Source organism: Pelodiscus sinensis, chromosome 1, assembly GCF_049634645.1.
Source record: "Pelodiscus sinensis isolate JC-2024 chromosome 1, ASM4963464v1, whole genome shotgun sequence".
Lineage (NCBI taxonomy): Eukaryota > Metazoa > Chordata > Testudines > Trionychidae > Pelodiscus > Pelodiscus sinensis.
Window position 1 is genome coordinate 81,329,028 of NC_134711.1, and position 27,094 is coordinate 81,356,121.

At 42.5% G+C, this 27,094-nt stretch overlaps 1 protein-coding gene across 6 annotated transcripts in view; it reads right to left on the minus strand.

Annotated features, from left to right (window-relative positions):
* Positions 1-594: 594 nt before the first annotated feature.
* NTN4 (netrin 4) overlaps positions 595-27,094 on the minus strand; it is a 92,379-nt gene continuing 65,879 nt past the window's right edge. For 4 of the 6 annotated variants that reach the window (XM_025182220.2, XM_075933652.1, XM_006118294.4 and 1 more), the window contains 5 exons: positions 19,867-20,080; positions 17,704-17,816; positions 15,138-15,206; positions 8,934-9,104; positions 595-3,331 (listed from right to left, as the gene is read on the minus strand). In XM_025182220.2, coding sequence (XP_025038005.1) covers positions 3,195-3,331; positions 8,934-9,104; positions 15,138-15,206; positions 17,704-17,816; positions 19,867-20,080 — 704 coding nt within the window. In that variant the 3' untranslated portion in view covers positions 595-3,194. The remainder of the gene's footprint in view (positions 3,332-8,933; positions 9,105-15,137; positions 15,207-17,703; positions 17,817-19,866; positions 20,081-27,094) is intronic. The other 2 variants (XM_006118291.4, XM_006118290.4) reach the window with 2 other exon arrangements.

A 27,094-nucleotide genomic window follows, 5' to 3' on the forward strand; every position in this document is an offset into this window, starting at 1 on the left:
CTGAATGATTTTACTTATGTTAGATATAGGCCTTTAGGTTTGGTTTTAATTTCCTGCAGCCTTAGTTTCAAATGAGAGCAGGAGGGACGATGGGGTCAGCATGATTTGGATCCTCATTGCCCTGATATTCTGCAATTGTCTGTTGGTTTTCTGTGAGTACCACAATCTGGCCAAGTCTAATGACTGTAAAGATAAAATCACCCCTGTGCAGAGGGACTACATTTGAGAGCCCTCAACAGAGCCATTCCCTAGAGTACTGTGAATCGGGGCCACTGCTCTGGGCCCTGCTCTTTCGGAGGCCTTGCAGACAGGCACAATTGCCAGCACAGTCAGTCACAGAAGTGACAGGTTGGTCCCAGAAGTGATGGATTTGTCGCTTCCACCCCAGGCACCCCCTTAGGAACAGCCCTGCCCCTCAACATAGAGCAAAAATGTGATTGATATAGTACTTAGCTCTTGTGCTGATTCTTTGTGCATGGCTTGAATTTCACCAGAGAATAAAATTCTGCTGTATAACAGCTTCCTTTTCCCCTTGCATTGTGGGTGTCAGAACAATATTGCCAGAGATGTAAACAGGAATAAGAGATGAGACTGTTGAAATCATATCATATTTATTACATACATGAGATATAAAAACAGATTACCAAAACAGCATCATTTTTTGTGAGGACCCTGGCAAAGAAATACATTGATGAAGCAGATTGGCAGGCTTGTAATATTTATGGCATTGCAATTCCTCCTATTTTCCTCCTCATGCCCATGAACAGAATACACTCTATCAACTGAGGTTTAAAGATGGGCTACAGAAAAGGTATAATCTAGTGCTGAAAATGGCAACGACAGTGAGGTGACCCATACATTGGTATTTAAATGGAAAATGGCCATATATACTGCTGTAAATAAAAACACGGGGGAAAACAAATTGAATGTTCAGTTTTAAATTCTAACATTGAAAATAAAATAAGCTCAAAGTCCACCATGAAAAATGGGGCTGTGATATGTGAAACAACCCTTTTCGCTTAACAAGTCCATTTTTTTGTTAGCAGGCAGAGTTCTTATCCTCTGGCAATTGCATTCTTGCTTCTTGTCCTGTGTTGTTTGCAAAGTCTCAGGGATAGTCAATACCTATGGGGTCCAAACGCTGTTCTGAAGCTGGGACCTCAGTGCAAGTACATTATCTGTCAGATTGCATCCTTGAATTCTCTGAGTGGTCAGTGCCAAGACCACACGAGGATTATTCCCTTTTTAGCATTAATTTTGTCCACATTTAGGGGTCTCCTGGAGTGTTTGTTTCAATAGGGTTTTGTAGGCCATCTTCACCCCTTTTCTCCAGCAAAATTAAATGTGACAAACAATGAAGTGGCAGGTAGTAAAGTGCTTTATACAATGAAATATTTACATTTGGATAGGATCAGTTTTAACACTTTGTGGCCAAAACGTCACATACGCTGCCCCTCTTTAGTAAAACATCGTTGCTGACGAAGAGCTGTGTTTGGCTCATAGTTATGCTGGTGTAAACACAGAGTCATTCCATTGACTTCAACGGGGGTTCACACCGGTGTAACTGAAAAAAATTGTTCGACCCGTCACCTATAAGTAACCTAGCTGATACCCTACACATTCCTTTAAAGGCACATGGGACCTCTTTTTGATGATGGTACATGGGACCTTGTGCTATTAAAGAGCATTGCAAATGACATGTTGCCAATGGAGCTCTCCCACTGATACAAACATAAACTCCAGTTCTATAGAAAGCTGTGAGTAGCAATGAGCCAAAGACTGATCTTAGGGGATGGCTATCCTGCAATCCTAGGTAGGGTGGCCATCAAGGTATCTCAAGAATAGAGGACAGTTGCATTTAGTGCATGGGGGCCTAGGGCAGAGGGTTGTGGGGGGTTCAAGAGTCAGGGCTGTGGGTGGAGGTGCTGAGGGTGTAGGGGTGAGTGCAGGAGGGGCAAGGGCGCCATTTTGGGAGAGTGGGGGGGCCTGCAGCCATACATACTGGGTCACTTCTACTCTTCTTCCTCTGACTCTGTGGCGAGGCAAAAGTTCACAGCCTGCTGCATTCCTCTTCTCTCCTCCCCTCTGCTGCCAGGAGCGAGAGGATGGCACAAGCTGAGCATTTTCCCTTCACTCCCTGATAGTCAGGGGAAGAGGAAGAAGACCCAATACTCACGGCTGCAGCCCCCGCCCAGGCCACTGGGGAAAAGGGCTATGGACTAAGCCCCTTTCACTTATCTGGCTATCTGCTGCTTAGCAAGGTAGCCTGCAGGAGAGCCCCAGGAGAACGGCAGGGATCAGCTCAACTGCAGCTGAGCACCCCAGTCAGTCGACTTCTTGCTCGAGCGCATTACTGGGTTATTTTCACCTCTTGTTTCAAAAGAAAAGTAGACATAAAGGTGTCCTGTTTTGTATCGACAGGACAGAGGGCAGAGTAGCACAAAACAGGACTGTCCTGCATTAATGAGGACAAATGACCACCCTAATTCCTGGGGAGTGATCACAGCATGAGCTGACGTACCCAATCTCATTTTAATCTCGCCAGCTCAGGTCCTGGAGCAGTAACACCCCTGCAGTGCAAGCTTCAGTGTCAGAAGCCTGGCAAATCCAGATCTGAAGACGGGTTTGCTCAGCCTGTGCTGAACCATGAGCTGCCACAGCTCCACTGGCCCAGGATTTAAGCTATGGAGATTGAAGTTAGTTGTGTGTTTTTGCCCTGAATGGCAACCACTCCCAATGACTGCAGTCAAGCCATACACTCGGAGCATAGCCATGTAAATACAGGGAGCTCCCTCAACTTCACTGAGGTTAGTCAGGATTTACATGGGTGTAAATGGCAGCAATTTGTGTCCATCCTCTTTAGTTTATGGGCATGATTTCCTCCTCACAATTTTATAGTGGTGTAACTTCGCTGTCTTCAAGAGAGTTACTCCAGAATTACACTGTGCTATGTGAGGTGAAAATCAGGTCCTATATTTTTTTAATTTAACATTAGGTCACATGAGCACCCTTCCAATGAAGATCCAGGAGACTACATGACCCATTGACCAGGAGGGGTTACACTAGACAGAGCCTCTGCCTTGGAACACTGATCTACACATTTGGGCACTCTTTTCTGATGTTCCAGTTTTCATTGGAGAGGTCTTTTGTGTGTGAAGTTTGCATAAAGAAATGCCGTACCTGGTTGTTCACTTCTAGTTGCAGTCTCTTTTTAAAATCTCTAAGACTTTTCTTCCAAGAGCTGATTTCCACTGGTGGACAAAACTTTTCATATTGACTATCAGTCTCCCAGTCCGTACCTCCTCATGCCCCGCTACAAGGTATTCCAAGCCTGTAAATCATCAGAGAGGTCAAGGGTTGTAGGGCAGAATGCTTACAAAGGTATCTACATGGAACATTAATAGAAGTGGCTGTTCTGAAGGAAAAAAAACATTTATTGGTGTAGAAATAGTGTACATATGGAGAGATGCATCACAGTCAGCCTTGTGCAAGTGAGATCTGCATGAGACGCTGTGTACAGGCTCTGAATCTGGTGGTGACTCTCCGGCTACGTCTACACTGGCCCCTTTTCCGGAAGGGGCATGTAAATTTCACGAGTCGTCGTAGGGAAATCCGCGGGGGATTTAAATATCCCCCGCGGCATTTAAATAAAAATGTCCGCCGCTTTTTTCCGGCTTTTAAAAAAGCCGGAAAAGAGCGTCTAGACTGGCCCCGATCCTCCGGAAAAAGTGCCCTTTTCCGGAGGCTCTTATTCTTACTTTGAAGTAAGAATAAGAGCCTCCGGAAAAGGGCACTTTTTCCGGAGGATCGGGGCCAGTCTAGACGCTCTTTTCCGGCTTTTTTAAAAGCCGGAAAAAAGCGGCGGACATTTTTATTTAAATGCCGCGGGGGATATTTAAATCCCCCGCGGATTTCCCTACGACGACTCGTGAAATTTACATGCCCCTTCCGGAAAAGGGGCCAGTGTAGACGTAGCCACATTGTACAGGTGTGAGTGGGAAGAGCTGTGATGGTAGAGGAGCAGAGGGTGTAAAAGGTGCTCATTTTCATACCCTTTGTTTACAGTCTTAATAGAAGTTGCTACATTAAATTAACTCCAGTGCAGCCAGCATAAGGCTTATGCAACACTCAGACCCTCATTAAAATCCTCAAATTAGGGCATACATGGGACATAAATGATCTATAGGCCTCATGTTGACCTTCTTCTGCGCAGGGGCAGATTTCACTCCCGTTAAGCCCCAGATGGCCAGGCACAGCTGGCATGGTGTGTGTATAACTTGTTTTCTGTTTGTGCATGTGTGTTATAAGAGTTGCACAAAAAGGGAAAATCATGAAATATGCAAACAAAACAAAAAGTTCCACGCTGCTATTTTTTAGCTCTTGGTCTGAAGGTGAATTAAGATTCCGAATTTAAACAGATTAGTACAATGTAGCCTAGGAAAGCAGTTATTCTCATCAATAATTCATTGATCTATTGAATTTCAGATATTTAAAAATACAGGATCTGCTGCAGACCAGTAAGGCAAGTTCCATATGTATTTCTAGCCTGTCATGGAAATCCACAGCTGCAGGTTAAACGCCTTTAGGAACACAATTAGCTACAAGACACTCCAGTGAGGCAATGGGGCTATTAGAAGAACTGGAATGAGCACCTGGAGGGTGCCTGAGGGCTTGCATTCAAACCAAAACATGCTTCCTTACATTCTGCCTCACCTAGACTTTTCAGAGATATGTTAGCAGCATCCTTCTAAAATCTTGCCTGATTTCTAGATATTTCCACAATCCAGTGAAAAGCAGCAACACAGAATCCTGCACATGGCTCCATTACCTGCTTTTGATGCCATAGGCCTGATTTTGAACTCACCTGATTTTACATAGGTGTAACTCTTCTGTTCATGGGAGTGGAACTGCTTAAGTTATACTAGATTACTGGCACTGAGTCAGGAAAGTACTTAAGCAAGTGCCTGATTTTAAACACAGGAGCATTGTAGTTGGCATCATCATGTCAAGTGACAGCCACTTAACAAATGTACCATACTTAGTGACTGACAGACACTGTGTGTGTGTGGGAGGGAGGGGGGGAGGGGTTTTATGTCATTCAGTCATTCAACGCTTTTTGAAAAATTACCACAGAACTCAAAATTTTTCTCACCGACACTAGTGTCCATGTACAGACATGTTGCTGACCAAGCAGTCCTATTGAAATCAATGTGATGCCTCGCATCAAGTTAGGCACACCTTGTTGAGACAGGGCTAGTGGGAGGCAGAGGGAAGAATGTGTCCCTAGATGTTTCATATAAGGCTGCAAGTTATGTGAAGAAGCCCTGATGGCACACAGGAATCTGAAAGCTGTCCTAGATGGGCAACTGACAATGCCCCTGGAGTCAGGGAATGATGATGATTATTAATATTCTGATATTTATATAGCACCCACAGGCCCCAGCCAAGCTGAGGGCCCCTTTGTGCTAGGGGCTGTGCAAACAGTTTAATGGATAACCACAGCTGGTATGAAGACGCCATAGTGGCCTCTGTACCAGACCCTTCTGGCTCCCTCTGACCATTCTAGGGGCTGTTTCAAAGATAGCATGTTGGGAGTGTGGCTGGATGCTCTCATATGTCCCAGCCAGCCTCAAGATCTGGACAAGAGAAAGCTGGCTTGGAGCCATCTTTGCCACCTACAACTCCCTAGACACAGCTGAAGATTTAGCCCAATGTAGGTTGTAGTTTTTAGCAGAGGAAGGGAATTTTAAAAGAGCTAATTCCACAAGTAACGGAAATATAGCTAGCTATATAATTTGATACAATTTACTATCTGTTTCATCTGAGTTTTTGGGTACACACAGTCATTTGGTGTAAGGTAAACACAGGATACATATTACAATATGACGCTCTGCAGGGCACTCATTATGGCTAGATCAACATTTCTGTTAGAAACATAATTTTTTTAAAGGACCATAAACTCCCCCTAGACGAGGCAGCTTGGCATGAAGCTCTAAGTAGGGAAGCAAGTTATTTTTTATTTAGCAGTTGATTTTGCAGACTTGCTTTTTTTTAAAAAAAAAGTGGCTCAGCTGCTTTTATGGAAATGCAAATAAAACTAAAAAGCTTCCTGAGATGTCTGATTCTGGTCTTCAAGGTTGTGAATTTCATCTCAAATTCCTTGTTTTCAGTTATGAGGAACGCTGTGTTCTTTTCCGATGTTTGGCAGCACTGCGATTAGGAAGTGGAATCTGTTTCCTTGAAGGTGATTAAGACACTTACATCTTTTGTGTTACTGCCCTCTTAAAAGTTCACGTGTGTGTTGGAAATATTCCTTGTAGGAACTCAGCGAGCTTATCATCGGAACAGTGGGGTGGTGCAATGTGATTTGATGAGTGTTTTAAGATTTTTGTGGCTGGAAGCTCATGATCCTAGCTTCTCTTCTGTATTGCTGGGACAGAGTGAAAACAGGCTATTTTTACAGTATTGTTTCTCTTTGATCTTGTCCATGTTTTAGGGAGATATCATTTTCAGAGCAGTTATGGGTGAGAAAATTGTTTCATGTCTGCTTTGACTTTTTTGTGCAATTGTTCATAGTTTTTACTGATCTGAAGGTTATGCGTTCTTATTCTAAGAAAAGAGTAAATGGATCATTTATCTTAAAATAGAGTACTACCAACTGACCAAAAATTTGGAATTCTTTTTTACTCACTTTCTAGTTTTTGGGCATGAATGTTGCACTTGGTTCATGCTTTCAAGCTTTTCTCTAGGACACTGAGGACTAGATTCTTTTGCAATCACAGGCCTCCAAGAGCTGGGGCATTAAGAAAAACACCAACTAAGTTCTGAACCAGTGATGAGCTCCATGGAAGCAGATCCCTGTGCCAGCAGCAGAGCTCTGTGTTGGTACAGGGTCTTCTCATACCATCTCATTGCAGGATTGGGGGATTAGTCCTTTTTCCTGCTTAGGGTATATTTGTGAGAATATCACTATTTCCTTAAATGTATTCATTACTTGAATTCATTCAATTAATTTTATAGAAGTGTTTTTACTGTACTGATGGATTCCAATTCACCCAATATCGGATGGTTTGTCATTGTGTTACTCCCGTTACACACTTGCATGAAAGTGAAGTAGGACTATGGTAGAGTAGGGCCACAGAATTAAAAATCTGAGTTCTGTTGCTTGCGATTGGTCCAGATAAGTCACAGAATTGGCTCTGTGCCCTGATGGGAAGTATGTACAAATATGTATGTGTGCAAAATTAAAGTGCAGTGGCCATGACAGTACACTCCTTTTGCTTTTCACAAACTTTTCTGAGAGGAAAAGGCTCCCATAAAGTTGAACACAAAAGTGGCACTAGGGTAGCTGAAGTGAATGTGATAGCAGAGGTGACAGAAGTGTATTTCTATTGGGTCTCCCTGACAGACTTCATCTCCAGCCTGAGCAGACGTTTCTCATCATTTTTTTGAGGGTGGGAGGGGGGTTAGCAGTAGTTTAATTGCTGCGAAGCTTCACCTACAAAGGCGCAGGTAACTATAGTAGTAGCGGCCCACCAAGGGCTAACCCTGGTGAACTGGATCTGGCCCGCTGGTCAATGTTTGCCCATCTCTGATCCCTTGATCTTCATTATTCAACCCTAATGGAGTTTCACTAGAATTACACCAATAAAGCTGAGATCAGAATCTGACCTTTCCTGTTTGCTTTTGCTTTACATATGGAAACATTAAGAACCTCTATCTATTGCATTAAAATGTTTACGGATTTTTGCAAGTATCCATATCTTATGTGCTTAAATAACAAACTCAGGCACAGGGATGCTGTTTCACCCTAATCCCTGTGCCATGAGAAGTATATTAAAAAGAATACATAAGTACATCAGCTCTATCTTCTGTAGGTAATCCCTGAAATTCCATGTACTGTAGGGAAGAAAGCATTTTATAAAATGTTTTAGAAATGATATAAAAATCTAAATAGAATAGAACAGAAAGAAAATGTTTCAGCTAATAACTGATCATTTGTGCTGAATAGTGAAAAAGATAGTTTGGCGGGATTTTGGTTTCTCTCTATTGAAAAATTCTCTCTCTGAATTTCTGGGTTTCTGTGATGCTCACCAAGGTAGCATGCATTGCTTTACCGGCATTGAGAATACTTCATTAGAAACCTCATCATCTGGTCACTAAGGGCATGTCTACACTAGGAAATTATTTCGAAATAACAAATCATAACTCCCGAAATAACTATTTTGAAATAAACTTATTCCCCAAGGAAAGCAGGAGTACAGATTTTGAAATAACCAGTCTGTTATTTCAAAATAACGAGCTTGGCAGTGTGGACGCTCCACTTATTGTTTTGAAATAACTCCCTAGTGTAGATCAGGGCTGAAGGACAAGCAAAGATGATCTAGCAAACACCCCCTCCCTCCCAAGAAAGAGCACCTTTTGTATCATCCTACTCTAAGTTAATTCAATACTACTTTCGAAGAAGGTATTCTAAGCCTGCACCCCTTTGGGAGAAGGTTATAACAGTAGAACAGTAATATGACCAGAGCTAGAACTGAAAAAACTGGAATGTGTTATTCTGGATCTCAAGCAAAATTAGATTTGAAAATAAGCCTCTCTTGTAGGTGCCTGGCTCTACAGACAGCTGCTTTCAGGAGCGAGGGCAGCGAATGACTTGTGGGTTAGCTATATAAAGCTGTACTACTGTAATTATGCTTTACAAAGAGCAGTTTCACTCTTCTCAACATGTGAAGTGAATAAGCATTTTCTATACCAAATACAAGTAGTCCACTGAAATTACACTTAGTGTTTAAATGATGGAGTAAAATCCAGTATTTTAGTGAAGAACTATAAAGTAAATACATTTGAGGATGGGGATGGAAGGACGAAGAAGCAATCAGTATAAATTTGTTGGGGGCATAGTTCTCACGAGGCCAAAGCCAAATACCTACCAGGATTAAGAATTGGACAAGTGCAGCCTCTGTTAGTCCAGGATTCCGGGTAGAGAGTTCGCTTTCCTCGCAGAATCTTAAACTTGGTTGATTTCAACACTTTCTTGATCTTCACATTTACTTCTGCATGGGAGCCTTTGTCATGAGCTGATAAAATCTTTGCTTTCACCACTGGGAGGGCACAATTTCAAAGGAAGGAATACATAACATGGTTACACCCACCTCTCTTTTGAATGCAGTTCTCAGAGTTGAGGACCAGCATGAATACACATTTGCAGAATTAAATGGAAAGTTTGCATTCGCAGAGTGGGTGCATCTACACAGCAGTCGCAGAGTGTGTTTGCAGCTGAAACCCAAAGCTAGCTCATGTACAGCTACCTGAAGAGAAAATGACACCTACAGCTCCAGTGTAGACATACCCATACAATCTTACTGCCATGCTATGCCGGCTGCTGCAGAAATGACCTCTAAAAGAGCAGTGATGCCAGTAAAGGGATTTAACACCTTATAACAATGTGGCTTTATTTAGAGTCCATATTAAAAATCACAAGAAGACACCTTTTCTATACTGCAGCACCTCACTTCAAGCTTCTGATGAACCCTTCAATTCAGCTCTTGTCTTTGTAATTTAGCTGACACCATGTTATACTGAGCAATGAAAGGGTGGGAACCCTGAGTGCACTTCAGATAAGATTTATGAAGTTGTTTTTTGCTTTTATTTCTTATCTTTTGCTAGATTAAACACTGTCACTATCGCAGTCAGGAAGCAGAGCAACACAGAGATGGATTTTTTTTCTAATACTGCTAAGCCAGGGCCATATTTCAATGACATGCGGCCCCTTGAACTTCTCTTTGTGGGTGACTGTGCAGGCTGTAAGGGCCTGGATTATCTTTCACTGCATTTTAAACTCTAGCACGAGACAGAGCAGGTGCAAAAAAGTTTGAAAGCGCATGAAATGAAGGGAGTGTTATACAAAGAATTCCTTCCTCTGCATGGTGTCAAGACAGTTCACTGGCGTTCAGCTGCATGCTCACCATGGACAAAGTTTTCCCCTTACTCCTTTAAGTCTCAATATGCAACCACTCTAACATCACCCCGTTCCCACCAGTGAGCTCTTGTTGACAGGAGGCTGGTCTTTAGCAGTGAACTCTTAAGGGTTGATGGAAGAGATTTCTCAGTGAATGGTCTGTGCCTATGGAAATCATTTCGTCTTGTGAGACATCAGAACTCAGAGCTAATGGCTTCCAGACAATGGTGCAGGGATGACTTTCTGGACAAGGTCTATCTCTTAGTATTGGTCCTTGAGCCAAGAGGCTTTTCTAGTGGTTAGAGGGTGGATAATGGAGCTAGACACTTGATTGTGCTTGGCCATGATGCGTAGTGTGTACCTCTGTGTGTGTGTGTGTTTATAATTATATATTTTGCACATTGCCTAAATACTTGTGGTGACTTGCATCAAATAAAGGCCCAGTCCTGCATTTCTTGTGTACCCTGTCCTCCCACTGAAAATCAAGGGGGTAATGAGGATGCAAAACATGCAGGGAAAAGTTCCAAATGTATGAAGGACCACATGCTGAGGCTGGCAGTTGGAAGCTGTGAGCTTCTTAACGAGGATTTGAAACCTTGAACCCTCTGTTTGTTGGGCAAGCCTTAACCAGGGTGGGGCTATCAGGAAGGCCAAGGCTATATAAAGCTCACTAGTAAGCAACCAGGGAGCTTAGTGAACAGGAGCAGCTAACAGGGAGTTTCATGAGGGAACTAAGAGGGGGAGTTGGAAGGGGGCTAGGTACGCCTGGTATTCTTTAAAACATTTAAACTAAACTAAAACCAAAGCTAGCTGATTTAAATAAAAACCTTATCAATAATCTAATTATCTGTAAGAATGCAGACAAAAGCCCAGCAGCAGGGTGGGGGCTATCCTGTTTATTGCACCTAACGCAGCATGTATAATTACCTGCCCTGTGGACGGGTGGCGTATGTGTGCATTTGGTGCAAAGAGCTCCTGGCCCTCAGAAACCATGTACAGGCTCTGGAGGTCAGGATGACTGAATTGGGGGAGCTAAGGGAGGCAGAGAGGTATGTAGATGAGGCTTTCTGGGACACTGGAACTATCTCACCTCTAGTCAGGCAGCTCCTGTGCTCTTAAGGAGGGTGAAAGGCTCAGGGAAGGAGAACAGTCAATGGGAGCAGTGGGAAACCATCCCATAGTTGTGATCCTCCTTCCAGAAGATGTTGTGGTATCCTCTCACACTGAGGATACCTCTCTGGGGGAGGGAACTCCAGTCATTAGGAAAAGGCAGGTGTTAATAATGGGGGATTTGATCATTGGGAATATAGACAGCTGGGTTTGTAATGACTGGGAGAACCGAATGGCAACTTGCCTTCCTGGTGTGATGGTTTTGGATCTCTCAAGACATCTAGATAGTCTTATGTGTAGTGCTGGGTAGGAGCCAGTGGTAGTGGTACATGTAGGTACCAATGACAGAGCGAATGGTAGGAGAGAGGTTCTGGAGGCCAAATTTAGGCTACTAGGAAAGAGACTGAAATCCAGCACCTTGATGGTAGCGTTCTCTGAAATGCTTCCAGTTCCATGCACAGGGCCAGGTGGGCAGGCAGAACTTCAGAGTCTCAATGCATGGATGAGGGGTTTAAATTTATTAGGAACTGGGGAAACTTTTGGGAAAGGGAGAGCCTATACAGGGAGGATGGGCTCCACTTAAATCAAAATGGAACCAGATTGCTGGTACTTAACATTAAAAAGGTCATACAGCAGTTTTTAAACTAAGGGCTGGGGGAAAACTAACAGGTGCAGAGGCGTACATGACATCTCTTAAGGGAGGGTCTATTAATAGAGATTCTCAATGTTCTGGTAAAGAGGAGAGGATAAAGTACAGGTAAGATCACATGAGAAACAATCAAATGAAAAAGAGTCTAACACTTCAGGAAATGGCAGACAAATAATGACAAATTATTGAAGTGCTTATACACAAATGCTAGAAGTCTAAATAATAAAATGGTTGAACTAGAGTGCCTTGTATTAAAGGAGGATATTGATATAAAAGGCATCACAGAAACTTGGTGGAATAAGGACAATCAATGGGACACAGTCATACCAGTGTACAAAATATATTGGAAGGACAGAACACGTTGTGCTGGTGGGTGAGTGGCACTATACGTAAAAGAAAATGTAGAATCAAATGAAGTAAAAAGCTTAAATGAACCAAAATGTGCCACAGAATCTCTAAGGGTAATAATTCCATGCTCTAATAATAAGAATATAGCAGTAGGGACCACCTGACCAGGATAACGATAGAGACTATGAAATGCTAAGGGAGATTAGAGAGGCTATCAAACTAAAAAGCTCAATAATAATGGGGGATTTCAACTATCCCTATATTGACTAGACAGGATGGGTTTCAGAGATAAAATTTCTTGATATCTTACATGACTGCTTCTTGGAGTAGCTGGATCTGGAATCCACAAGGGGAGAGGCAATTCTTGATTTAGTCCTAAGTGGAGCTTAGGTCCAAGGGGTTAATATAACTGGACCGTTTGGAAAGAGTGACCATAATGTAATAAAATTTCCCATGTGGTGGGAAAAACAGCTCAGCAGCCCAACACTGTGGCATTTAATTTCAGAAATTAAAAGGTACAGTGACAAAAGTAAAATTTCTGCAAGCTGCATACAGACTTTTCAAAGACACCATAATAGAGGCCCAACTTAAATGTATACCCCAAATTAAAAAATACAGTAAGAGAACCAAAAAAGTGCCACCATGGTTTAACAACCAAGTAAAAGAAGCAGTGAGAGATAAAAAGACATCATTTAAAAAGTGGAAGTTAAATCCTAATGAGGAAACTAGACAGGAACATAAACTTTGTCAAATTAAGTGTAAAAATATAATAAGAAAAGTCACAAAAGAGTTTGTAGAACAGTTAGCCGAAAAATCAAAAAGTAATAGCAAGATTTTTTTAAGTACATCAGAAGCAGGAAGCCTGATAAACAACCAGTGGGGCACCTGGACAATCGAGATGCCAAAGGAGCACTCAAAGATGATAAGGTCATTGTGGAGAAACTAAATGAATTCTTTGCTTTGGTCTTCATGGATGAGGATGTTAGAAACCTAAGCCATTCTTTCTAGGTGACAAATCTGAGGAATTGTCCCAGATTGAGGTGTCATTAGAGGAGGTTTAGGAATAAATTGATAAACTAACAGTAACAAGTCACTGGGACCAGCTGGCATTCACCCGAGTTCTAAAAGAAATCAAATGTGAAATTGCAGAACTATTAACTGTGGTTTGTAACCTATCCTTTAAATCAGTTTCTGTACCTAATGACTGGAAGATAGCTAATATGATGCCAATATTTAAAAAGGGCTCTAGAGGCGATCCTGGCAGTTGCAGACCAGTAAGTCTAACGTCAGTACCGGGCAAATTAGTTGAACCGACAGTAAAGAATAAAATTGTCAGGGACATAGATGTACATAATTTGTTGGGGAAAAGTCAACATGGCTTCTGTAAAGGGAAATCATGTCTTACTAATCTACTAGAGTTCTTTGAGGGGGTCAACAAACAGGTGGACGTGGGGGATCCAGCAGATACAGTGTACTTTTATTTCCAGAAAGCCTTTGTTAAAGTCCCTCACCAAAGGCTCTTAAGCAAACTGAGCTGACATGGGATAAGAGGGAAGGTCCTCTCATGAACTGATAACTGGTCAAAAGACAGGAAACAAAGGGTAAGAATAAACGGTAAGTTTTCTGAATGGAGAGAGGTAACTAACGGTGTCTCCCAAGGGTCCATATTGGGACCAATCCTATTCAACCTATTTATAAATGATGTGGAGAAAAAAGTAAACAGTGAGGAGGCAAAATTTGCAGATGATACTAAACTGCTCAAGATAGTTAAGACCAAAGCAGAGTTTCAAGAAAGAGCTTCAAAAATATCTCACAAAACTAAGTGATTGGGCAATAAAATGGCAAATGAAATGTAATGTTCATAAATGTAAAGTAATGCACATTGGAAAACTATAATCCCAATTATACATACAGCATGATGGGAACTAATTTAGCTGTTGTTACTCAAGAGAGAGATTTTGGAGTCACTGTGGATAGTTCTTTGAAAACATCCACTTAATGTGTAGTGGCAGTCAAAAAAGCAAACAGAATGTTAGGTATAATTTAAAAAGGGATAGAGAATAAGACAGAGAACATCTTATTGCCTCTATATAAAACCATGGTATGCTCACATCTTGAATTCTGCATATAGATGAGGTGGTCACCTCATCTCAAAAAAGAGATACTGACATTGGAAAAGATTCAGAAAAGGGCAACAAAAATTATTAGGGGTTTGGAACAGGTCCCATATGAAGAGAGATTAAAAAGACTGGGACTTTTCACCTTAGAAAAGAGGAGACGAAGGGGGAGATATGATAAACGTATATAAAATCATGACTGGTGTGGAAAAGTGAATAAGGAAAAGTTATTTACTTGTTCCCATAACATAAGAACTAGGGTGACCAAATTAAATTAATATATAGCAGATTTAAAACAAACAAAAGGAAGTTTTTCTTAACACAGTTCATGGTTGGCCTGTGGAACTCCTTGCCAGAGGATGTTGCGAAGACCAGGACTTTAACAGGGTTCAAGAAAGAACTAGATAATTCCTAGATGGTAGGTCCATCAATGACTATTTGCCAGGATGGATAGGAATGGTTTTTCTAGTCTGTCAGAGACCTGGAATGGATGATGGGAGAGGGATTGCTTGATGATTCCCTGTTCTGTTCACTCCTCTGGGGCATCTGGCATTGACCAGTGTTGGCAGACAGGATATTGGGCTAGATGGACCTTTGGTCTGACCCAGTGTGGCCATTCTTATGTTCTTATAAATAAAAATGTAATTTTCTCTATAATTGTTCCTTGAAAATGATCGTGGGTAGAATCAGAACACAGGCAAACTGGGTGTCTGCCAAGTGACATGCCTAGTGAGTGTTCATGGGAATCCACCTCTGACTCTTGGCATTTCTTGTAAAGTTGCAATAAGAGAGGTAAATATTATTGCATCCTTTATTCAGTTTTGCTGGTTTAATCCATTTCCATGGGGCACCAGCCTCGCTGTCCTTACACTTTTATACCATCTCCTCAAACTGCCCTTGAGGTGCTAACAATAACTCAACCCAACAAGAATATGTTCACCTCGTAACTCACCATATGTGTACTTCATTCCACAGAAGACCTTGGGATTCCCTAAAACTTGTTCTTTGCATTCACATTTACCTGTGGAAACAAGCCAAACCCAAAATGTCCCATGAATAGTATCCAAAAGATTGAAACATGCAGCAAAGGAAGGGAATGGACTAGAGCAGTAGGTGGGTAATGGGATGTAGTAGAGCTTTTCAGTCTATCATTGCAGGTTTAGGTCAGTCTGCGTGGGTAGAGACAGGGTCTAGCTGGAATCCTTGCCCCACTGAAGTTAGTGAGATTTCTGCTAATAACTTTGTGATGGCTTGGATTTCACCTCTTGTTCTTATCCCACACTAGCCCTATAAGGTGCAACTCCATTGACCTCACTTGAATTACTCTGCTTTACAGATAAGAAAGTAAAAGGAAAATGAGGCCCACAAAATCATTACCCAATGACTCTGCTTATTCAGTGGTCGGTGTGAGAGGATTTTGAGGGCTCCCTCACTTTCCAGCAGTCATAAGCCACATCTTAAGGGAACACCTCCACAGAGAGTGAGAATACAAGGGTTGTAAGCAGTGGTAACCAAATGCCAGCAACATGCAGACCGCATGGGCACATGATTATTCATATTTTCATTAACACAACTCCACTCAGAATGAGGTCTGAAAGCACCCATAGGACACCAGGTGAGACACAACTGAGCATGTTTCCCTATTGCATGCCCCTCTCCTCAACTCTGAAAAGCACTTATACATGGCTGAAGCACAAGCTTATCTTTCAGAACATACAAGCTCCCTTTCATCAGATGACACATTTATTCTAAAATTGTAATCTTCCTATTTTTACCTTTTAATAGTATAAACTCTCCAGTCTCCCACCAGACCTGTCTCTGTGCCACCTTAGGATTCCCCTGGGCCAGAGGAATGCTCAGCTAGGGACATCCACCAGCTCTCCACCCCATTCGTAGTACAGTATAGGGGTGCTGTAAAGGGGCCTGAGTCCAAGGCCTTCTCAATATAGCTTGTGATGTTCTGTAGTATTCCTCACTGCAATATAGGCGTATTTGTACAAATACCCTTTACGTCTAATAGTGATGGGTTTGGCAGAGTTTTCATTTTAAGCTCCTGACCCAGCAATGCATTTAAGCAGGAGCTTAATTTTATGGATATGTGTAGTTCCACATCAATGCCAATTGCACTGGATCGTATGCTCAAAGTCAAGCACAGTGCTTAAACATTTTGCTTGGTCAAGTTCCAATCCCCTATCTTCAGAAAACTGGGCTCCAGCTTGAAGATATATTCACAAGATCTTAGCCCAAGAGGAATTTTTTTGCACAAAATCTGAAGGGAAGGGGAGAAAAAACCTCTACTATGTTGAGTTACATAAAAAACATAAGAAGCGAGTCTTTTCTGATTCTATCTCTGCATTTTGACTTGTACTGATTCCTCAAACCACCCTTTTTTGAGAAATTGAACTAAAGTCATTAAGGGCAACTTGAGGATTTGGAATTAAAGTCAAAATTTGTTTAAAATGAGATGTTACAGATGGTCATTCTATAAAGCAAATTAATTTCTATTGTGCTCTTGGAACAAAGATTTATATTTAAAAGCCTCATGGATAAACACTAAGTCCCCCCCCACACACACTTAATGTGTCCTCAGGATTTTTATCATGCAATTTATTGCACACAAAGAAAATGGCACTCGCACATGACTTGATGAGATGGAATGACTTCAAGAAACAGGTGTACAGCCATTCTACAAAACATAAACGCCCCAGTTGTGGAACTCTTCTGGTGGTGAATGCTTACTCATGTGAGTCATTGCGCTAAAGTCATTAAGATTAGTCATGTAAATAACTGACAGAGGAACTGCACAAACAGGCTTCTCGTATATGCATCATGGCAACACTACACAATATTTTTAGGAGGACAAATGAAAAATAACTTCTTCATTTGAAATTACAGCTGGACTATGAGTAGTCTGTAGCTATGTCACAAACCACAACAGCTTCCAAACTTGATATGAGAGTCTGAGAAAATTATGGTGTTGTCACTCTTATTTTAGAAACTCTTTGATCCCATATCTAATTTATCTGGGTGGTATCACACTCTTTAAATAATATTATCATCAATTCACGCAACAGAGCATAACAGCTCTGGGCAAATATCACAAAAAACAAAGTAAAACAAAACCCATTTAAAATTACTCTGATGTAAATGTGCAAAAGCCTGAGAATTCACGGTTCAGGATGAAGTCTCACGCAGATACTCAAGTTATCAACCTCTGCACATTGGCATGAGATTTTAAGATGGGACTTTCTGCCTAGACTTTAGAGATCCTTGTGTATGTGGGTCAAAGTAAGTTTTTAAATGTTCCTTATGGTTTTTTTGGGGGGGAGGGGTAGTTGAACAGTACTGAACATTGGACATTATATTCCTCGCAACCACCATTGCTAAGGCATTAAACCAAAGCAACGCTCTGCTGCATTTTCACAAGTCACTTTCAAAGACTCTTTTCTTGTTCATGAAATTCAATCTCTTAGTAATGAGAGGGGAGATGAGAAATATGTTTGAATCGGGCATCTCACCTGAATGCCGAAGAGCAGAGAATCCTTGTTCATCCTCCCATCCCCATGTTGGCTCACTCTCATTAAACACAGAACGGAAATCAGAAATTTCATGATGCCAGACTATATCTGCACTGTTATAATAAAGGGAAACTGAGAGGCATTTCTTAAGAAATCAGTCGAAAATACCACAAATTCAATAAATTATCACATTTACTATCAATAGTCCATTTCTCAGAAATTTACCATGGAGTTTCTCCAGAATTACTGGTATTGTAAAACACACAAAAATGAACAGCCTTAGAAGGTGAACAGCTTGATCATTGCAAATTCTTATATTTGTGTTGTGCTTTTTATATGCTCATAGACTTACAGACTTTAAAGCCAGCAGAGACCATTATGATAATCTAGTCTGATTGCTGGGCATTGCACACCACAGAACCTCACCCACCCGTTCCTGTAATAAACCCATAACCTCAGGCTGAGTTACTGATATCCTCAAATCATGATTTAAAGACTTCAGGTTACATAGAATCCATTACTTACACTACTTTAAACCTACAAGTGACCTATGCCTCATGATGCAGGGGAATGCAAAACCTCTTTCATGGTCTCTGCCAATTTGCCCCAGGAGAAAATTCTTTCCTAACCCCAAATCTGGCAATTTAGACCCTGAGCATGTTGGCAAGACCAACCAGCCAGACACCAGCCAGCTTGGCCTACAGATGGTCATTGGTAACCTTGCCTCCTTAGCTGGTTTGATTTAAAATGTGTTCTTCTCTACCATCCAATAAAATAGGGCTTGAACTTGGTCCATGTAAATCAATGGAATGTTTGTGATGGACTTCAGTAGGAACAGGATTGAGCTCTTCAAATGCATGGAAAAAAACCCCACAGAGTATGGAAAGGGCTTGAAAGTATCAGCAGCAAATACCTAGATGTTAGGAAGGGGAGGTTATATGTCATCACCCATGATACTATAATAAAATGGGCCAGTCTCCTGACATAGTATTGTTAATAATTCAAATGTATTACTAACCCCAGATCCCGCTGCTGGATCAAAGTCTGAGAGTATGTCTAGACTACATGCCTCTGTCGCCAGAGGCATGTAAATCAGACTACCCGACATAGTCAATGAAGCCGGGATTTAAATATCCCCGGCTTCATTAAAATAAAAATGGCCACCACGTTGTGCCGGCTCAACTGATCGTTGGCACAGTGCGGTAGTCAAGACACGGTTTACAGGAGCGGTCGATAAAGGCTTCTCTTGTCGACCAATCCACGTCTTGACTGCCGCGCTGTGCTGACGATCAGCTGAGCCAGCACAGTGCGGCAGCCATTTTTTAATTTTTATGAAGCCGGGGATATTTAAATCCCAGCTTCACTGACTATGTCGGGTAGTCTGATTTACATGTCTCTGGCGACAGAGGTACGTAGTCTAGACACATCCTGAGTTACTAAATTCTGAAGCCCAACAGTAAAATAAATCTAATTATGGCAGGGCCAGTGCATCCCCTGTGCATATGCACGTGAGGGTGGAAGGATTTCCTCCTATTTTGGTGGGCTCTGTGCTCCATATAGGCACAGGAAGCAGGGACACTGGAGGAACACCAATGAATGGAGGACTGGCTGAATTCTACAGCACCAGCTGAGTTCAGTCCTGCTCTACTAACTCTCTTGGGCTCCCTGCTGAAACTGCTACAGAGCAGCTGCAGGGCAACTTAGAAAATGGGAGCACACCTCCAGCTGATGCCCTGCTATCTGGGGGATAGCTGGGTCATCAGAGAAACACAGCAGGATAGCCATTCATATATGTAGATAGTGCCTTCTCTGTGGATCCTCTAGATCTGAAGGCTTGGAGGGTATAATCCACTGCTCACCTGGCAGTCAGCAAAAGCCCGCCCATCAAAAGCTCTGAAATGTTTTGCAGGAAATGGTGCCAGGTAAAATCACATGGAGCATTTAGTCCTCTCTGCCTCTTTCCAATAGGTTTCTTCATGGGAGGAGGACAATTTGGCCCAATATTGGCAACATCTATCCATTTATATACTAGGTATTATCAGGTTTTCTGTAGTACCAGTCCAAACAATAAAGACTATCTAAAATAATTAACACTTATTAATTACGGGTTTATGATCTAATTGTATTTGTGAGTCTCAAGCAGTAGCATGTCTGTCTACTCACCTGCTGATGCAGTCACCAGTCAGGGGGTCACAGCTTCCAGCACAGTCACATGGTCTGCAGCCATACTCTCCGAAGCCCCAATACCCCACCATGCACCGGTCACACTGAGGACCTGCCACTCCAGGTTTGCAGGGGCAGTCACCATTGCTGGGGTCACAGAAGGTATTAGTGCTGAAAGGAAGCAAGGCTGATCCAACCGGGTGGCAGGAACACACTGCCGTACAAAGCAAGTATATCATATAAGTGTATTTGGGATGGAAATTAGCAATGCTAGATAAGAATGCAGAGTAAACAGATTAGTTCATACAACACACAGCTGAGCTGGAAGTGCTCATTATTTTACACTCTTGTGGAGCGAGGTGTAATAGTTACCCAGAACTACTGGACTGGCACAGCACACACATTTTCCAGTCATTACATGAAATGTGAACTGACAATCAAGCAACAATTTTGCATGAAATAGTGTGACACACATGCTAAACCTAGCGAGTCTACTCATGATGATGTTGTTTCTGGACCTTATTCTCCTTACTTGTATGAACCTGACTGGAGGAATTCCCTCTAGAAATGACAAGACTTTAATTTTTATTGTATTATAATTAGTCAAATTAGCTTGATTGCGTGTTGTGTTTCGCCAAAAGTGGAAAGTATTACCACTAAGTATTTAGTCAGCTTATCGCTCTAGGGCCCCAACTCAGCAAGGTGCTTGAGCACATGCCTAACTTTAAGGTTCACACTGAAGGACCTTATTGAACCAGGACCTGGATCATCATTGTACATTCTCCAAAAAAGAATCATAACACAACTGCTTTCTGAGGTAACAATTCATAATGCTTTTGCTGCAAGACGGTTTGAAAAAGTCAATTTAATTTAAATGAATGATGGGTACAATTTAGTCCTTTTCTGGCATTTAAAAACTAAGTGGCCATTTTGAAATGCTGAATAAAAAATGAGGGCCCTGATAACAAAGGGTCACTCAGGTTGTATACAAAGCACCATCCTGCTCTTGTATACACCCTGAAACACCAATTTTTCTGAGTTTGTGTAAAGTTTTCTAATCAGAAAACTGAAAAGATTCATCATCCTTGAACAAGGAAAAGGTCTTCTTCACTCTTCTTTCATTTTCCTCTTCCCTGTTTACAAGTCTCATATATCAGAAGCTTTCCTTATGAGTGGAAAAAATCTACATGTGGTTCTTTCTGAATACCATCAGTGTTGGTCAATATAGCAGCCACAGGAATTGTCAGAAAGCAAGGTTACTTTTCTTCTCGGAGAAAAGAGAGGGTACAGTAGGGACAGACAAGGAGACAGAGAGATAAATCCCACCTTCCAAAATGGAAAAAAAATGGAGGCACTTCTACATGGAAAAGTTTGGAATTTTTCTCCCCTTACATTTTCCCATATGAAATCTAAGCCTCCTTTTGCTGTCTTTGGCATCCAATATACACAGGGCTGAAAAAGGGTCCAAATTTAAATCAGGGAATTTTTTTCAGTTTTTTGGGGGGTTCAAATTCAAATACCAAGAAATTTAGACTGAAAATAAAAATAATTTGGTCTGGAAATAACTGCTAGGGAGTCTTATGGGAGCTGCCATTTGGATGCCTCAAACCTCTGATTCTCTATTATAGGCTCTCTGGTCAGAGCACATCTCCCATGATGCATTAGAATCTTTTTAGAGAGGGGAGGCTGTACATCATGGAAGTTCCTGGCTGTGGTGCATTATGGGAGCCCAGGATAATGGGGACATAAGTAAATCAAATGGCTACTCCATTAGGGCATGTCTACACTGGGGAGTTATTTCGAAATAATGGGCTTGTTACTTCATAACAATAACTCCTGCTTGTGAAGAGGATAACGCTTATTTCAAAACTGTAATTTCGACATAGTGTTAGTGTGGATGCTCATCTGTTGTTATTTCAAAATAACTACTCCCCAGAGTCACTGAAAGTAATTGCACCCCATGCTTCCTGGGGCGTTAAGTCAAGATAGCTCATCCCCATTAAGGAAGCCTGCCTCAGACTAATTTTGAGGCTTCCCTGTAGTGTGGACGTGCTATTCCAAAAGTTATTTTGGGAGTTATAATTTTGAAATAACCTATTTTGAAATAATTTCCCAGTGTAGACATAGTCCCAGGCACCACAGTGTTATTTCCAAATCTAAATATTACAGTTTTCAAGCATTTTTTTTTTTACAAAAAAATCATTTTTTTTCACAAAAAATTTAAACTTACATTTAGCTAAAACAAGATTGGGCAGATTCCGACCCATGGGCTCAATCTAGTCTGGATCCAGTCCGCAGGGTTAATCCCCAACAGTCCCCCACCTCCATATTTACCTGCACCTCCACAAGTATTGGAGGATTGCAGCTCTGATTGGCCATGAATTACCATTCGTGGCCAATGCAAGCAGCGGGTAGCAGGGACCCGGTCTGATCTGATGATGTTTCAGTAGTTTGACGTACCTGAACTGCAGTTTTAACAGACTAAGTTAGCCTTTAATATTGGCAGCCAATTCACAATACTGCCTGTGGTATAGAATCTGCAAAACCCCCCTCCCAAAAAATCCAACAGTGTCTAAACAAACAAAACACCCCCCCTCTCCACTCCAGCCCCTTCTTCCCCAAACAAATACAATTATAGAAAATAAGATGATAAAAAATCCTCTACATAAACTGCATAACTAGCTGCAGGCAATAGACTTTAGTACCTTTAATAGCATAGTTTTCAGCAGTGCTCACTGAAGCTCGCATACCTTTGTCCTGAAGGCTGTCAGGTATTTTACACTTGACACGGGCATTCAAACATGCTATTTTCTTACTCAATGCAATGGATATTTATGGCATTTCTCAACCCCCTTAGGGGAAAATAAAGTACCCTACACTCTTCTGGTCTCATGCATTCAGTGGGCTAAATTCACCAGTGACATACATGGATTCAATTCTGCTGAAGTCAATGGAATTGTATTGCCTTAGGCTAAGGATGAATCTGGTACAGCAGGTTACATTTTAGCCAATATTTTCTCCATTTTTTCCTAAGAGCTGCTGTTTGGAGACCCAGTTCTCACAGTTTAATGGATTCTGTAATACCATGGCCAATAACTAAAATTATCCCATGAAAGCTGGTAGCAAAGATCCAATCTGAGCATAAGAAAGAGCTGAACTGAATCAGAGACACACATTTAGTTGATTATATTTTAACTTTCCTTTTACAGCCTGGAAGAGTCAAATTTTCAAAGACCCCTCACCCTCACATTTGCTCACCTACATTTTTTGTCTTTATATTTTGAGATTTGGAAACAGCTCCTGGCAGTTTGCCCCTAAAATCAGCATTCACAAGTATTCTTGACACTTCAACTCAGAAGTATGGCTTGACGGCAAAATCATTTTTCCCTTGGCCATCTGAGGCAGGGTTCTTGGAAAAGTCTCTTTGAACAGGTGAGAGTTGCCTTTTGAAGTTGGGAATACAAATTATAGAAGATGCTTTGCAATCCCCCAACCTCTGCTCTCCCCCAAAAGAAAACATTTTAAATTGCTAGAGACTAAGGGCCAGAAAAATTATTCAAGCAAATTCATACTATTCTTGCTAATCTTAACTAGGAGGATGATCAGACCAGAGCCATTGTAACTAAAGGTAGTTACATATGTAAGGAACTAAAAATTAGAGCTGGTTTAACTAGATGCAACTCCCACAGAAGCCGTAGGGTCAAATTTAGTCAAGGAAGCAAACTATTGTACAAAAGCTACACATTGATGTAATCATAGAATCATAGAATCATAGGACTGGAAGGGACCTCGAGAGGTCATCGAGTCCAGCCCCCCGCCCTCAAGGCAGGACCAAGCTCTGTCTAGACCATCCCTGACAGATGTCTATCTAACCTGTTCTTAAATATCTCCAGAGAGGGAGATTCCACCACGTCCCTTGGCAATTTATTCCAATATTTGACCACCCTGACAGTTAGGAATTTTTTCCTAATGTCCAATCTAAACCTCCCCTGCTGCACTTTAAGCCCATTACTCCTTGTCCTGTCCTCAGAAACCAAGAGGAACAAATTTTCTCCTTCCTCCTTGTGACACCCTTTTAGATATTTGAAAACCGCTATCATGTCCCCCCTTAATCTTCTTTTTTCCAAACTAAACAAGCCCAGTTCATGAAGCCTGGCTTCATAGGTCATGTTCTCTAAACCTTTGATCATTCTTGTCGCTCTTCTCTGTACCCTTTCCAATTTCTCCACATCTTTCTTGAAATGTGGTGCCCAGAACTGGACACAGTACTCCAGCTGAGGCCTAACTAGTGCAGAGTAGAGTGGCAGAATGACTTCACGAGTTTTGCTTACAACACACCTGTTGATACAACCTAGAATCATATTTGCTTTTTTTGCAACAGCATCACACTGTTGACTCATATTCAACTTGTGGTCCACTATGACCCCTAGATCCCTTTCCGCCATGCTCCTCCCTAGGCAGTCGCTTCCCATCTTGTATGTATGGAACTGATTGTTCCTTCCTAAGTGGAGCACTTTGCATTTCTCTTTATTAAATGCATAACATTTGGTCAGAAAATGATGCATGCAGGAAAGCGGTGTAAAGTTCACTGATCTGGCATTCAGGGAGTCAGACCATCAGGCTAAGACTATCTGCTAAGGCTGCTTTGTAGCAATGTACCAATGCAAAACAGCTACAAGATCTATCTGAAAGGCCCCCTGAGAATTCCAAGGGAATTCTTTAGTGACATAAGCCGCTCCCTTGCTAGCACCCCCACTGTAATGGGCATGGCTGGCGTACAAGTTGGTGATTCCAAGCTGGAAAGTCCCACGAGGCTGTTCTCTGTTATGCCTGGCAATCCATTCCAGGGTCCTGCAATCCTCTGTATCTTTTTTGCTCCTGAACTTCTCCAGGTGCACAGAAACTGGCTCCCAGGATCTGGCCCAGTAGCTGCACAAAGTAAATGTAAGTTATGGGGCCAAGAAGAAGAAGGTAGGTTTTCAGGAAAAGCAACAAGAAGAGGAGTAGCAAAATAGAGGTAGGTAATTAGCTGCTTTCCTCTGTCCCTTACAAGATATATAACTCCTGCTGCCTCCTTGGCATGTCTGTAATACTTGTTTCACATCTGCTGGCAGGGCCAGGGATGGGGGTGGAAAGAAAAGTGAGCCTGTTAATTTAAGGAAGCAGGGGCTCCCAACTGCTGCCACTGTTACTGGAGCCATGGCAGCAGCTGGAAAGAGGCTATGACACTATCTTAACTGATTACCTAGGGATTCACTACACCAACTCCTGTCCCCGGGGCCCAGGCTAGGGGATGTGACTGGGGCAAAGAGAATGTGGCTGTACTGTCCCATCATTCTGGAGACTCCTGATTGCTTGTTGGCACACCAAAGTCAGTTTGGGGGGTGATTTCTGTGGTGTTTTTATACTGGCAAAATCCCTAATGTACATGTATTTATACTGGCAAAAATGTGCTTTAGCTGGCACAGCTTCTGCTTGGGAAACTGGTACAAACTACTCTTGTTAAAACCATCCTTTGCTAGAATAAGGTGAGGCTAGACAATGAGCGTTTCCCAGGGCAACTAGACTGAGCAATTTTTCTAGTGTAGGCTACATCCAAGAATGCTCTCTTGGACAGGAGCAGATGGTACAACTTAGAGTAGCTTGGAGGCAGTGCTATGTAGCACCAACCGCCTACTCGAGCTCACAGCCTACTCAGCTCCCTGATGGCTTCACAATTGGGAGAGCTCAGAGGTGGATGCTTGGTTCATGGGGATATTTTTGCATGTTGTTTTGAAAATACGGTAACTGTGTGACTGCAGCTTAGGGTAGGCGCATGCAGTGAAACACTGTAAAGAAATAAATTGCACCCCACAACTGTGCAGAACACATGCAATAGGCACGCCACATCACAGAGAAAAGCAAACAGATAAGTACCCAGACAACACAAGGATTTCACATAAAGCAGAAGGAATGTGCAAGTGTGTGTACGGTCAGGGCATAGCAGGAAATTAGTTCCAAAGGACGGACAACTTGGAGCTTGGCAGTTATAGCTATTTCTGTCTGTGACAAGAGCAGTTGGTGAATATAGGGTTGGGGGAGGAAACCCACCAGCCTTGACTTTTCCATCTGAGCCCCGCCCCTTAGAGCCATGCCCCTGCACTCCCACTGCAGGGGCAGATTTCCAGTCACCTGCATGAGCCTCCTTCGCCCCGGAGCACAGGTAGGGCAGACGGTATGCAGTCCCAGCTTCTCCTGCCCCAGAGCACAGGAAAGGCAGGTGTCCCCATGGGATACCTCCTCAGCCCCTGGAGCACAGGCAGGGTGTACTACTCCAGTGTCCCCAGCCTCAGTGCAGCTGAAGCTCTAGGGCAGCCCAGGAGCTACACTGAAGCAGGGGACGGAGTGTGGGCAGGGCCACTCCTAGCAGCTTGGGAAGGCAGTGCCTCCCCCTGCCTCTTATACCTGCTACCCATGTTCTATGACCCGATGAACTGCCCTTCTCAGAGCTGCTTTTGGACTCTGTTTTCTCCTGCCAACTACCCTGAAGAAGCTGGGGGGAAACTATAAAGCAGAGGCCACTAGAGTAGTGAAAATCTGTGGCCATGGGTAGATGGGATGGTGCTCCGTGGAGAACACATTTATAACCTTAGAGAGAAGGTTCAGGGGAATTCCTATCACACAGGGGAAATGTGGCTTTATTGTGCACAGCGCAAATGAGGATAGAATTATGGAAGTGAGATGGGGGAAAAAGCTGTTAGGCCATCTAACCCTCCCTCCTCAACAAGACTGTCAGTCTGTACTTCAGGGCTAGCTATGACTAAACTCACCCGGAGACAGTGCTTTCTCTTCCTCATATTCACATGTGATGGCACTGAGAAACCAACACACTGTGTAATGCATAAGAATACTTGGAGCTCAGTAGGGCTGGTGACAGGCCTGCTGGGACCCTGGGCAAAGTGTGTGGGAGGGTTTGGCTCCGGGGAAGGGGTAGGTTTAGGGGGTCAGGCTTCCTCAGCTAGCCCTCATCACTGCCTGACCCGCACCACACTGGGTTCCAGTGGCGTTTTAAAGCGCCCAAGTATCTGGCCATTGCTGCTGCTGCGGTAGCAGCAATGGTGGGTGGCAGCCCTAGGTCCTTTTAAAACACGGGTCCCAGGGCAGCTGCCCCCTTTGCCCTCCCCTGTTAGCAGGCCTGGAGCTCAGTAATCACAAAGTGCAAATATTAACCATCTGTCTGCCTTTGGGA